Source organism: Mirounga leonina, unplaced genomic scaffold (genome assembly GCF_011800145.1).
Source record: "Mirounga leonina isolate KUSES-001 unplaced genomic scaffold, KU_Mleo_1.0 Mir_151, whole genome shotgun sequence".
Classification (NCBI taxonomy): Eukaryota; Metazoa; Chordata; class Mammalia; order Carnivora; family Phocidae; genus Mirounga; species Mirounga leonina.
Window position 1 is genome coordinate 71,130,702 of NW_023270377.1, and position 13,099 is coordinate 71,143,800.

Here is a 13,099-nt window from a genome sequence, read left to right on the forward strand (position 1 = left end):
AAATTTGTAATATATATATAAAGGTAGAGAAATTGTCTGCAGGAAAACTTCAAAATATTAAAGAAAATGAGGAACAATAAGAGACTTTCAATCCTAAATCTTTTCATGTAATCCTTTCTTATTTAAGAAACCAAGAAAATTGAAAAGATGTTACTTTTGTCAAGATGTAGCTAAACACGGAGGAGACTGAAGACCTTTTAAATATATATATTTTACTTTTAAGCCACCCCTGCCCCTTATTCTGGGCAGGACTGCCAAATTCTAAAAATGAGATGATTTTTATATACTATGTTTAGTATCTCTGCATGCAATGTGGTAAAGAGAAGATAACAGTTAAAACTTTACAGAAAAGTAGGAGCAAAACTGCCATTTTATGCCATTATTTATTTACAATCAAACCTCTAAAGACATCTATAACTACTTAGAAAAAGAAACATGAAACAAATCAGATTTTACTCTTTTATGCAAACAATCAAATTTCAATTTTCTACCTTTATCTTTGTAGCTTATTGTCATAGTTACAACTTAAATGTCCTAAGTATGGCTTGAAAGTAGGCAAATTTAAGAAAGCACACAAGTAACATGAATACAGTTAAAATAATAGAAAGTTGAGTAAACAGTAGTTGTGATTGCAGTGGTTGAAGATTAATGCACTCCTCTTCCCTCAAAAGAAAAATAGGGTAAGTAAATGTAACACCTGCCAGGTTTGAACAGGAGTTTGGGTTAAGAGTGTATTCCAACAAAAGTAAGGGATGAAACAGTAATATTAGGTGTGATTTACAAATGTAGCTGTGGTGAAGACAGATGAATTACTGGAGTTGTATTAAGTTGTATTGTAAATACCTAACACTAAGGTATTTAGGGAGCTACTTGGACAATATACACAGACACACATACATAATATTTTATCTATATTTAACTCATTAGTAAATCATGAAGGTGGTGGTCAAATGACTGAAGCTTATGAGTAAAAGTACCAGAGGGGAGGGAAGGGAAGGGGAGGTAGAAAGGACATCAAGGGCCCAGAGATCTCATTCTCTATTATGTGTCCTTCCTGATCTAAGTTCATTTTCTCTATATGCAAATCAACACAATTATACCCTGTGCCTGGCTGGCTTTAGGTAGTGAGAAACCACCACTTGCCTGTTTCAGCTCAGCTCAGCCAGATGTTCTCCAGCTCGGCTCTAGGCAGCACTTCTGGCTTGGCTTTATCTTCTTCCTGGTTCCAGCTAATGCTGGAAATCTCCCCCTGCCCCACCTCCCATCAGTGCTCCAGTTTAAAAACTAAACCACCTAACCCATTGTCCCCTCAGTCCTAGAAATGGTAGCAGCTGTGGGTATGATCAGTCTCTTGTGTGTTTCAGATGCTGTTAATTCTCCCAAACCTTGCAATCTGCACCTGAACCATAACCTCCCATATCAAATTCCTCATATGGAATTACCTGGCATGGGCTGGGTGTTCCCCACTTGACTGATACAGCTATCAGGCTTGGGCTTAAAGAGTTCTCACCTATCAAACACAACCACTCCAACAGAAAAGGGCAATATATAGGAGATTTTAATATTTTGTAGGTAGAAAGAAATATAAATGATGATGTCAAATGAGGAAATATAAGAGGATCAACATTACATACTTAAAGGGAGGGAGAAATAATATAGTCTTTTCAGGAAAGCAACTTGGTTACACATAACAAGAGTCTTAAAAATGTTCATATACTCTAAATAATACTTTATTTCCTAAAAGTCTAGCCTAAGGTAAGTCTAAAGTACAGATATAATTTTATATATAGGGATATTTACCACAATGTTATTTATAATAGTAAAAAATTAGAAACAACCCGAATGTCCAGAAATAGGGACTATCAGTAAATATGGTATATACCTGTAGTTTTCCTTTATAGGAAATTTTGAGCGTATAGAGTTACATACCTCCACTAGACTTGAAGCACTTAAGAGGACAAGGATATTGTTTTAAACTTTGACAACTATGTGCTAGAGAACCATTTAAGGCTCTCAAGAAATATTTCTGGAATAAATTAATGATGCACTATTAAAGATAAACTTAGAGAATAATTTTATATAAGTGGTAAATTTTTGCCACAACCAAGTACCAAATGCACTACTGTGTGTTTTGCATTTTTCTTTAAATTTTTCAAATCACTTTTTAATTAGTTTATAGTTCTGGTATTTCTCCTGAGGAATATTTCAATCAGGTGACTTTTTGTTCAGAGGATTTTCAGTGGTTCCCCATGACCTGCAGGAGAGTTCAATTTAGAGTTGTATTTACAGATCTCTATAATTTGACCCAATGTGGCTATCTAGACTTGGCGCATTTTACCATCTTTCAAACCAGTTTTAAATGTTCGGATGTGACATTTCTGTCTCTTTTGCTGTGCAGTAACTAAGCGCTCTCCAGAGCCTGGCCGCCCGTCAGTCTCTAGGCTCCAGTACCATTTTCTCTGCAAAGCTATCTCAGAAGGAGGTTGTCCATTTACAACAGAGTTTTCCACATAATATATTTCTGGCATCTAACCGCATATTATTTCATGACATGACTTTCCTTATATTAAACTATTGCTATGAGACTTATTGCTAAGTTGCTCCTCATATGTCTTTGGTCTGAATAAACACTACAATTCTTGGGAACAGCTTCTTTATAAAAGAGCAGAGTGCCTTGTATGCACTACGAATAACACCAAGATCCTGGTAACAGGTTCTGGTAAACTCAGATAACAGGCATTTGGTGATTTTTGAGTTTTAATCAAGTTCAAAGCTCATTTAAAAATTGCCAAAGTATTTAGATTTCAAGGCCCATTCTACCATTTATATATTGATGACATCGTCCTTTACATTATAAGCGCCATGGGAAGCTCAGGATCGTGTATGTTGTGCCCATCACTGTGTGACCAGTGATGTGTACAGGACTGGGTCCATGGTGTAGGTGCTCAACAAACACTAATGAATGAACATCTACTATGAAGACATCAAATATTTGTGAAAGGGGCTTTACACCTTCCTTAATGTAATTCGTCCTTTATATGAAATGAATTTGGGTAAAAAGATAAGGAGATTACATCAGAAGCTTTTGGACTATATTAGAAGCTACCATATACATTTTACATCTGGGTACATAAAGAATATGAACGCTTAAGGCAACTCTTCCCTTGAGTGTGGGAAACACTATGAAAGGAAAGACCTTGATTTATATAAATGATTAGCCAACTTTCCCAGGTGATGCAGTAACTCTTGTGAGGGCATTGCTGTACTTTCTTATGATAGAAAAGAAAATACTTAGATAATATATGCTGATATCAAAAGTGTCCAGTGATTATAACACTGATATGTTGATGTCCAATGCTTTAATTTTCTTTATAGCTGACATACACAAACCTACTTCACAATGTTCAAAACAATCAAGTAAATTAAGAACTACTTCAAAGCAAAGTAGTTCAGTATTGTCACTAGTAAAGGCTCTGCTTGGCTTATTTCACCAAGAGGCAGTAAATCGAGAAAGCAGGCTATGAAACTGTTCTTGTTGTGTGTGTAAGACATAATAAAGATTTTTTTATATGATAAAAACTCATACCTGTTGATCTCCAAGGAAATGACTTCTCAGTTGAGCTAGAGAAAAGGGGGAAAAAAAGAGGAACATTTACTTCCTTTGTCATAAAATTTAACTGTGGGCCTATTTTGCACATAAACATTTAATTTTCACATTTCATTACATAAAATTATAAAAATCTCAGAATTTAAAGCTACTCTTCTAAGTGAATTTTTAGACACTATTTAACCTTCCATATCAATTTGAGACAAAACTGTATTTCTACTAGAAAATTAAGGCAAATTATAAAGTGACATAAGATTCCCTTTGCATAAGACAAAATAGCATAACTATATATGATATTCATGGTACTTATGATGTATTATGTTGCTTTTTGTGATAATATGAAAACTACATACACATTAAAAAGAACATCTACATTATACACAAAGTACTTATATATGTATACACTGAACACAACACATTAAAAAGGACCCAAAAGGCTGTTAAGAACTTCATTCATTTTAGCTATTTTCAAAAGAAGCCCTGGAAACTATTAATAGACACAAAAGTTAATGGGGTTAGTTTGAACTGAATTTACCTTATAAAACTTAAGTCATATAAACCTTTGAATAAAAAATATAAGGTTTGAAAATTCAGGAGAATATTTTAGCTTTACATGTCTCTAACAGAGTTTAATAAATTTAAATTTTAAGAGATTTGTGCATAAAAACATTATCTGTGCCTCCCTGTCCCCCGCCTCATACTCCCCACCCTCCAACTACAGGAAAGCAGGGTGCTAAGGGGACAGTGTGGTAGAACATAGGAACAAGAGAACAAGAGGCTAGATTATCAAACATTTGCTTAATGAAGTACTTCACATAAGTTATCTCCTTTATATTATCCACAACCTTATGAATAGATGCACTATCATCCTTATTTTACAGGGAAAGAAACTGGCCAAAGTCTTTGCTGTTAACCAGAACTGCTGAGATCTAAACCCAGGATGGCCTGATTCCAAAGTCAGGGCTTCTCACTACTATATATGGCAGAATGGCTTATGATCCCATTTTTGCATTAAACACGTACACATACACACATACAATATGCCTAGAAAGAAGTCTGGAAAAATAAAAACCAAAGTGTTAACAGTTATTTCTGTGGGGTATAACTAAAAGTTTTTTTCTTTTCCTTCTTAAACATTTGTACTTTTTTGAAATCAGAATAAAAGTACATATTGGCAGATTTTTAGAGTGTTTTAAATTTAAGTAAAAGGTGTATGACTTTGGGCTTAAGGAAACACTATAAAATAAAGGACTTGGAACAGAGAAGGGAAAATGTTTTGAGTGCTATAGTTCTATGATTTTAAGTTCTTGTTACCCCCTGATATTTCCCCAGTTCATTAAGTGGTTAATGAAACTCCAGATTCTGTAAGAACTCCCTAAACTTCAGCTTTGTGCCTGAGTGAACTGCCTTTACTTTGTCAGAGGCAAAGCAGTTTACATTCCAGGACCTTGAACTAGCTGCAAGCAGGGGGGCAGGCTCCTGGTGAATGGAGTCAATCAGTTAATGCAAATTTTTGGCACTCTGCTGATGTTCCTTTATCTGAGGCACTCCTGATTTCAGAAGGGACTGATGGGACAGGAAAAGATGCCAACTTGGTCAAATATCAGTAAGGGCACATTTGTCGTCTTGCTCTTGAGGGTGGGTTATCATATTCTGCAACTCCAAAACTGGTTCCCTACACTGAATCAACTTCTCTTGAATCTGTTTTTATTTCATTCTATCATCTAAATTAGTTTTCTAAATACTGAGGTTGATATTACCCAACTGTGATCCTATCAAAATGTTCATCTGGTCTGCCAATATTAAAATATGTGATAAATTAAACTGCTATCTAGAAATGTTTAATATACCTCAAGTTTCGTGGGAATATCATGAAAATTATCTTCTGAGTTTGAAACTTACATAAACTTTAATGAAATACCTTTACAAGATTTTTTGTTCTCAGAATTATAGATCACAGGATATAATTCATGTTAATTGCTCAAACTGGGCAAAGGTTGTGGCTATTTTGCTCATCTTTTTATGTCAAGTGCCTGCCATACTGCCTCACACATAGCAGATGCTTAATATATGTTGTGGCAGCAAACTGTAGAAGTAATAGAGTTGGTTTTTTTTTACATTTTTAAAAAAGATTTTTTAAACTTATTATTTATTTATTTGAGAGACAGAGAGGAAGAGCAAGAGCGGGATAGAGGGGCAGAGGAAGAGGGACAAGCAGACTCCCTGCTAAGCAGGGCTCCATCCCAGGACCCTGAGATCAAGACCTGAGCTGCAGGCAGACACTTGACTGACTGAGCGACCCAGGCACCATAATAGAGTTTTTGATTGTTCTGAATGGTCAGGTATATATAAAATACCAGTTATTACTTTGCTCAAGCAGGTCAACTTATTCTCCTCCATTCCAGGTAGGAAATTCCAGTAGCCTCAATTAGGTTGCATTTTTATTGCCGATAAGGCCTTTAAGGTCATCAAAATACATGATCTCACTGATATGTGGAATTTAAGAAACGAAACAGAGGATCATAGGGGAAGAGAGGAGAAAACAAAACAAGACAAAATCAGAGAGGGAGACAAACCATAAGAGACTCTTAATCATAGGAAATGAACTGAGGGTTGTGGAGGGGAGGGGGTGAGGGGAAGGGGTAGTTGGGTGATGGACATCAAGGAGGGCACGTGATGTAATGAGCACTGGGCATTATACAAGACTGATGAATCATGACTTCTACCTCTGAAACTAATATTATATGTTAATTATTTGAATTTAAATAAAAAAACAAGCCATTCCTAGATGAAGGCAATGGAAACCTCAGTTAATATTTTTCGCTACTCTATTTTAGGTAAAAGATAAAAAATCATCAGGAAAATAAGCTAATATTAGGATTAAAAATAAGCAAAAAGTTCCACGGTATTTTTTGAAGACTATATATTCAGCCCAATTACTTCACACTAATCTTATAAGCTCTGTGTTATAACTGGTCAAGACATGTTATTCAGAACAGTCTATTTTCTTTTGAAGCACTCATTTTAAATGATTCTTAAATTGTTCACTACTCTGGGATTTGGGGGATTAGACAATAAATATGTGCAATTTTGAAATGCTGTTATGTCACTGAATGTAACCTGCTTTTATCAGAACAATTAGAGGCAGCTCCATACTAGAAACAGGCTTATACTCGCCTTCTTCCCTTCCTCTCTCCAACCCTCTAATCCTAGAAACATTTCCCCAACTTTTATTGACTGTCTACAATGTGTCTATAGGCGCTGTGCCCACAAATGATTCCATCCCATTCCCTTTCACTTCTTATCTGAAGATGCCAAGTAGCTTGTGTTCTAGGAGCTTTCGCTGGAATGTAAAACACATTTTAAAATACGAGAACTGAATCACCCACGATAACTTCGTTTCAGTAGAAAGATGCATTCACAATTTCTAATGACTTAATTATCAACAACCTTCTAGAATGAAATCCATTCATAAGTTTGGGACTGTCGAGTCACACAGTGAACAACAATTAAAAGCAAGTTCATCAGCAAATTAATATATTAATGCGAACAATATTAGTTTTAAAGAAGACACCATACCTTCATCACAATGTTACATAAATATTTGTAGTAAACCACTGTAAAATTCTACACACTTCTGAAATTAAATGTTTTATTTTTCATCTCACACATAAGTGGAGGCAAAAATATGTTTGCTAGACACGTATGGCTGTGCAGTGTCTTCAAAACCCTTATTTTGGGACTGTCCCACAAGGCAGAGAATGCGCCTGCTCATACTGCTCTACGGGGAGGGCGGGCCAGCGAGTGAGGGTCTGTAGGAAGCCACGCGAGGGGGTGGCAGTGGTATAGCGGGGGGCATCTACAGCGGACCCAGCAGTGGCAGTGGGCACTGTTCCTGGACACGCTCACTCAGAATCAGGTTCTCTGGCCTTCCTAGAGATTCCACCAAGATGATACCAAAAAGCTTTTAGTAAGTTCCTGTGGTGCTTACACAAGCCAGAGAGGATTCCATTTGCAACCAAAAGCCCTGACTGATGTTATCATCAAACCAAGTGTTATGACTGAAAACAAATACAAACAGGCCCTCTGAAAAGAGCCCAAACCTCAGTCTTTAACTCTAGAGCTGTACTTCCAAGTGCAGACTGGATATAACACACTTTGTATTCAACATAATGAAACTCTTTCCCCCGCAAGCCAACTCCCAGGTAATCATGACCACCTAGTCACTCAAACTGAAGAACATGGAATCATTTTATTGTTTTCCACCCACCAGTGTGGCAAGCTCCATGAGGGCAGCAAAGTCGGCCTCATTCACAGCTGTACCTCCAGAAACTAAGGCAGTACCCGGCCCACGGCAGTCACTTAAAACATACACCTTTTGAATTCATCCCTACTACCACACAGTTCAGGCCTTCATCTTCTCAGTGTCTTTTTGGCTGGATCATCCTTTTAGACTCTCCTAACTTGTTTCCCTGGCTTTGATTTCTCACCCTTTCAGGCTCTTTCCTGCTGCCGCTACCGTGATTTTTCAAACCTCTGGATCTGACATCATTCTCGTGAGGCTAATGCGTAAGAGATCCACAGAGGATACAATTCAAACATCTTAGTATGCCCAGGCAGCCCTCTGCCAGCCGGTTCCTTCTAGTCTGCCCTTTTCCACACAAACCTACACTCTAGGCACTTCTAATTACTTGCAGTTCCCTCACATGCCATGTTGCTTCAGGCTGCCAATGTTATTTGGGGACAGAATCTGTAGAAACAGTCTGGAAACTCTTTCCGAATTACACAAATTCTGGAATGGCATATGCAGGTACCCTGTTACAATATTTATGTTATATACCCATGAAATTGAACACTCCAATATTACGTTCACTCTGTATCACTTGGGAATAATTTTGAAAAATGGTCTGCTTAAGTCTGTCCCCAATTTCCTTCCGATTTACTGTGTCTGATGTGGGCTAGCTTGCGTTAGTGGGCACTACAGGTAAGCGGTAGCGTAGGGGGCAGTGGAGAGTTTGATGAAGCCACGTGGTAATGTTACTCTCTCCTTTCCCTCTTTCTCCTAGACCTAGGTGGGGTTCTTTCTATTAGTAGTAGGTGCAGGCTACTACCATTACTCTCCTACAAGACAAACTGAATTGAACAGAACCCAAGAGTTATTTCTCTGTTGAAAAGAAAACCAGGCCACAGCCTGAGACTAGAACATAGTCAAATTGTAAAACTTAACTGCTTTGTTTTATTGAAAAAAAAAAAAAAATCTCTGTATTAACAGTGAAGGGAACCATCAAAAAAACAAAACGGCAGCCTACTGAAAAGAAGGAGATATCTGCAAGTGATATCTATCTGCTAAGAGGTTAATATGCAAAATATAGAGAGAACATACACAACTCAACTCCAAAAACCTCCCAAATAATCTGATTAAAAATGGGCAGAGAACCTGAATAGACATTTTTCCAAAGAAGACATACAGATGGCCAACAGACATGTGAAAAGATGTTCAACATCACTAGTCATCAGGGAAATGCAAAATAAAACCACAATCAGATATCACCCTCCATCTACCAGAATGGCTAGAATAAAAAAAAAGACAAGAAATGACAAGTGTTGGTGAAGATGTGGAGAAGTAACCCTCATGAACTGTTGGTGGGAATGTAAACTGGTATAGCCATTGTGGAAAACAGGATGGAAGTTCCTCAAAAAATTAATAGAACATACATATGATTCAGTAATTCCACTCCTGGATATTTACCCAAAGAAAATGAAAACACTAATTTGAAAACATATATGTATCCCTATATTTACTGCAGCATTATTTACAATAGTCAAATTATGAAAGTAGCCCAAGTACCCATCGAGAGATGAATGGATAAAGAAAATGTGGTATATATATATATATATACACACACACATATATATATATATATATATATATATATATACAAAAAGGAATATTACTCAGCCATAAGAAAAAAAGGAGAGAGAGAGCTTAACATTTGTGACAACATGGATGGGCCTAGAGAGTATTATGCTAAGTGAAATAAGTCTGAGAAAGACAAATACCATATGATTTCACTTATATGTGGAATCTAAAAAAACAAAACAGAAACAAACAAAAAGCAGAAACAGACCCATAAATTTGAAGAACAAACTGATGGTTGCCAGAGGGGATGGTGGTGGCGGATTAGCAAAATGGGAGAAGGGATATAGAGAAAAAAAAAAAAATCACTGCATTAAGAAATTTTATATGCACACGTACATATATGTGTATATAGAGAACCCTCATTAACAGTTCAAAAATTAAGCACAGTCACCAAACTATGACCAACTTCTTGAGGGTAAAGATTGTGTCTTAATTCTGTGTTTATCAACTAGCTTTGAGTAGGATGGTAAATAATTGATAGCTGATCTTAATCTTAACTCTTTGTTCTTTTCAAGGTAATTCTTATGTAAATTTTAGAAACTGTTTCATTCTATGGAGTCAGATTCCCCCCCCACCCGCTTGATTTGGCTCTTTCTGTATCTTAAAGAGGTTTATTGTACATATAACATGAATCCAATTAATAAAATATTTGCTGATTATCTACTGAGTGCCAGACATTATTAGAGGCTTGGTTGTAATAGTGAGAAGACACAAAGTCCATGTCTTCCAGTGCTTCCAACTGTTTTATAAATACTCATTACAGTACTTGTGTGACACCCCCATTGGATCACATGCCCAAAGGCAAGAAGGTGTTAGGAGACTTTTGGGAGGCTGTTCTTAAAGCCAGAAACCTTAAGAGAGGACTCTGATGAGCCCAGCAGTGTTTGATGGAAGAAACATTCACATATCTATAACAACCCAAAGTGTGAAACATTTGTCTTAAAACAAAAAAGAAGATCTAGCTCTCCTTCTACTCACCTATCAAGAGGCAGTAAGTTAGTATTGGGACCACTCAGGTAGAAATTTGAACACGAAGGCTCCAGTGGGAGAGATACGCAGCAGTGGGAAATGTATTGCCATATTCTAGAGTTCGCTTCAATTCCCACAGCTCAAAAATTGTGAGGGCTGGGAATCAGCCAGTTTGGGAGACCACCAACATAATATTCGACATATCCAAGTAAAACGAACATCTTTCCCCTCTGTGTTATGACAATGTCTTCAAATGGTTGCTTAAACCATCCCAATTTAGGAGCATTACATGATCTATTTATATCACTATTACAACATATTCTTTCACAATGTTTTTAAAATGATTCTTAGGTGATCTTCCTTTGCTGAAAAGAGGTAATTAACAGATGAACACTCATTAATCATATGTTCATTAACTATTTTTACTATTAGTTTTACTATTTTGAGTTCTGACAGGAAGTTCTGAGTTCCATACAAAAGTTCTGTATTTCTTCTGCACATCTTAACTCCTCAAGAACTACCATATGTTTACAGATAAAATCTCAGTAGCTCAAATAAATTTCAAACTGCATTTCTCTTTTTCTACCAACTCCTTACTGTCTTATTTCCAATTTGTGATTTGCTTATTTTAAAAAGTACCTTTCAACTCTTTCACTTATTAGGTAGGCTTTATTATTCTATTAATTGGAGTTATTCTATTAGAAAGTGTGTAAGTCTTTTGGATTCTAAATCCATTGTGAAAACTTCTGGTGACTCTCTATTAGTTTGCTACAATTTCCTTTATAATCCATTGCTCTAATATTTATAAGTCTACTTGTTAACTGATTCTAAGGTCCATTTCTCAGTTAAAAAGAAAAATGGTTTATCTGGGTTTTTATTTTTTGGCAATGAATTCATATTGCAATTACTTAGCACCTTGTTATCCTCTAGGCATCATAGATTGCTTTTTAATGAAATGCATCATAATCTTCTTAGATATGGACTCTGGGCTCCAGAATTCCCAGGTCACTCCATATTTCCTATTATGCACTTAAGTTTTTCTACCCCAGGATTTCTACCCCAGGAATCTGGCAAAATAACTACTAATGATTGCTAAGTTTTAGTCTCTACTTGGAAGTGTTACAAGATAAATTTAAAACAAACTCCCTTAAATGAGTAACCATTCTGTTGAACACAAATTTCTATATCTTCATTAATTTTAATTAAATCTTCAATTATGATATGGAGATAATACCATAGCATACTTTTAAAAAAGATTTATTTGAGAGAGAGAGGGAGGGCATGTGTGTGCACATGAGAGTATGTGCGTGGTGGGGGAGGGGCAGAGAGAGGGAGAGAGAGAATCTCATGCAGACTCCCTGCTGAGTGCAGAGCCCACCACGGGCTCATCTTAGGATTCTGAGAGCATGACCTGAGCCAAAATCAAGAGTTAGCTACTTAACTGACTGAGCCACCCAGGCACCCTAAATATCATAACATACTTTAAATCTTTTTTGTTTCTATTTAGTATTGCTTTGACAACCCTTTTAATTAGTACATTTAAAATTTTGCTCTGTTTCTCTTAATGCATTTACAAAATATTCTACTAGTGTCTTGTGAGTTCTTAGCTAGGTAGAGCTCATTCTGTGCTTTAGCTGTCTTGAGTGCTCTTGAATGCTTGAGAATGCTACTTCTTGAATATCATGTCTGTGGAAGTTTCAAGTCCTTTTTTTTTTTTAACATTTTATTTGGGGCGACTGGGTGGCTTAGTCGTTAAGCATCTGCCTTTGGCTCAGGTCATGATCCCAGGGTCCTGGGATCGAGCCCCGCATCGGGCTCCCTGCATTGGGCTCCCTGCATCGGTCTCCCTGCTTGGTGGGAAGCCTGCTTCTCCCTCTCCCACTCCCCCTGCCTGTGTTCCCTCTCTCGCTGTGTCTCTGTCAAATAAATAAATACAATCTTTATGTTATTTAGTTATTTGAGAGAAAGAGAGAGAGCAAGAGAGAGAGAGCACGAGCAGGGGGAGTGACAAAGGGAGAGGCAGACTCCCTGCTGAGCAAGGAGCCTGACACAGGACCCTGGGATCATGACCTGAGCTGAAGGCAGATGCTTAACCAACTAAGCCACCCAGGCACCTGGAAGTCCCAAATCTTAAAAACATTCACCATGCAAATGGGTCAAATTTCTCCTCATGCTGACCCTCAACAAGAATGTCCTTGAGTTTATTTTATACTCATAATTAGCAGGGTGAAAAGTGGGGTCTAGAAGACTGAGATGGAATCAAGAACTCTCTAATGCTATAAGCCAGCTTCTGATGTTCCAAGAACTCATACCACCTACTAACAGGTAACTGATAGTTTATAACTAGTTTCATTTTTCCTATGTTTGGAAACAAGGACCTCATGTCTTTCAGTTAGATAATAATTAACTAGGAAATAGGGGCGCCTGGGTGGCTCAGTAGGTTAAATGTCCCCTCCTGATTTTGGTTCAGGTCATGATCTCGGGGCTGGGCATGGAGCCTGCTTAAGATTCTCTCTCTTATCTGTAGTAAGATACACTGGCTGGCATCCAAACCCCTTAAAATTTGTCTAAACAAACAAACAAACAAAAACAAAGGAAACAGA

At 37.1% G+C, this 13,099-nt stretch overlaps 1 protein-coding gene across 10 annotated transcripts in view; it reads right to left on the bottom strand.

Annotated features, from left to right (window-relative positions):
• The window catches only part of PKP4 (plakophilin 4), a 234,538-nt gene that overhangs the window by 73,504 nt on the left and 147,935 nt on the right, over positions 1 to 13,099 (bottom strand). For 8 of the 10 annotated variants that reach the window (XM_035007976.1, XM_035007974.1, XM_035007980.1 and 5 more), the window contains one exon: positions 3,587 to 3,621. In XM_035007976.1, coding sequence (XP_034863867.1) covers positions 3,587 to 3,621 — 35 coding nt within the window. Of the gene's footprint in view, positions 1 to 1,442; positions 3,229 to 3,586; positions 3,622 to 13,099 lie in introns of those variants that run through there. The other 2 variants (XM_035007981.1, XM_035007983.1) reach the window with 1 other exon arrangement.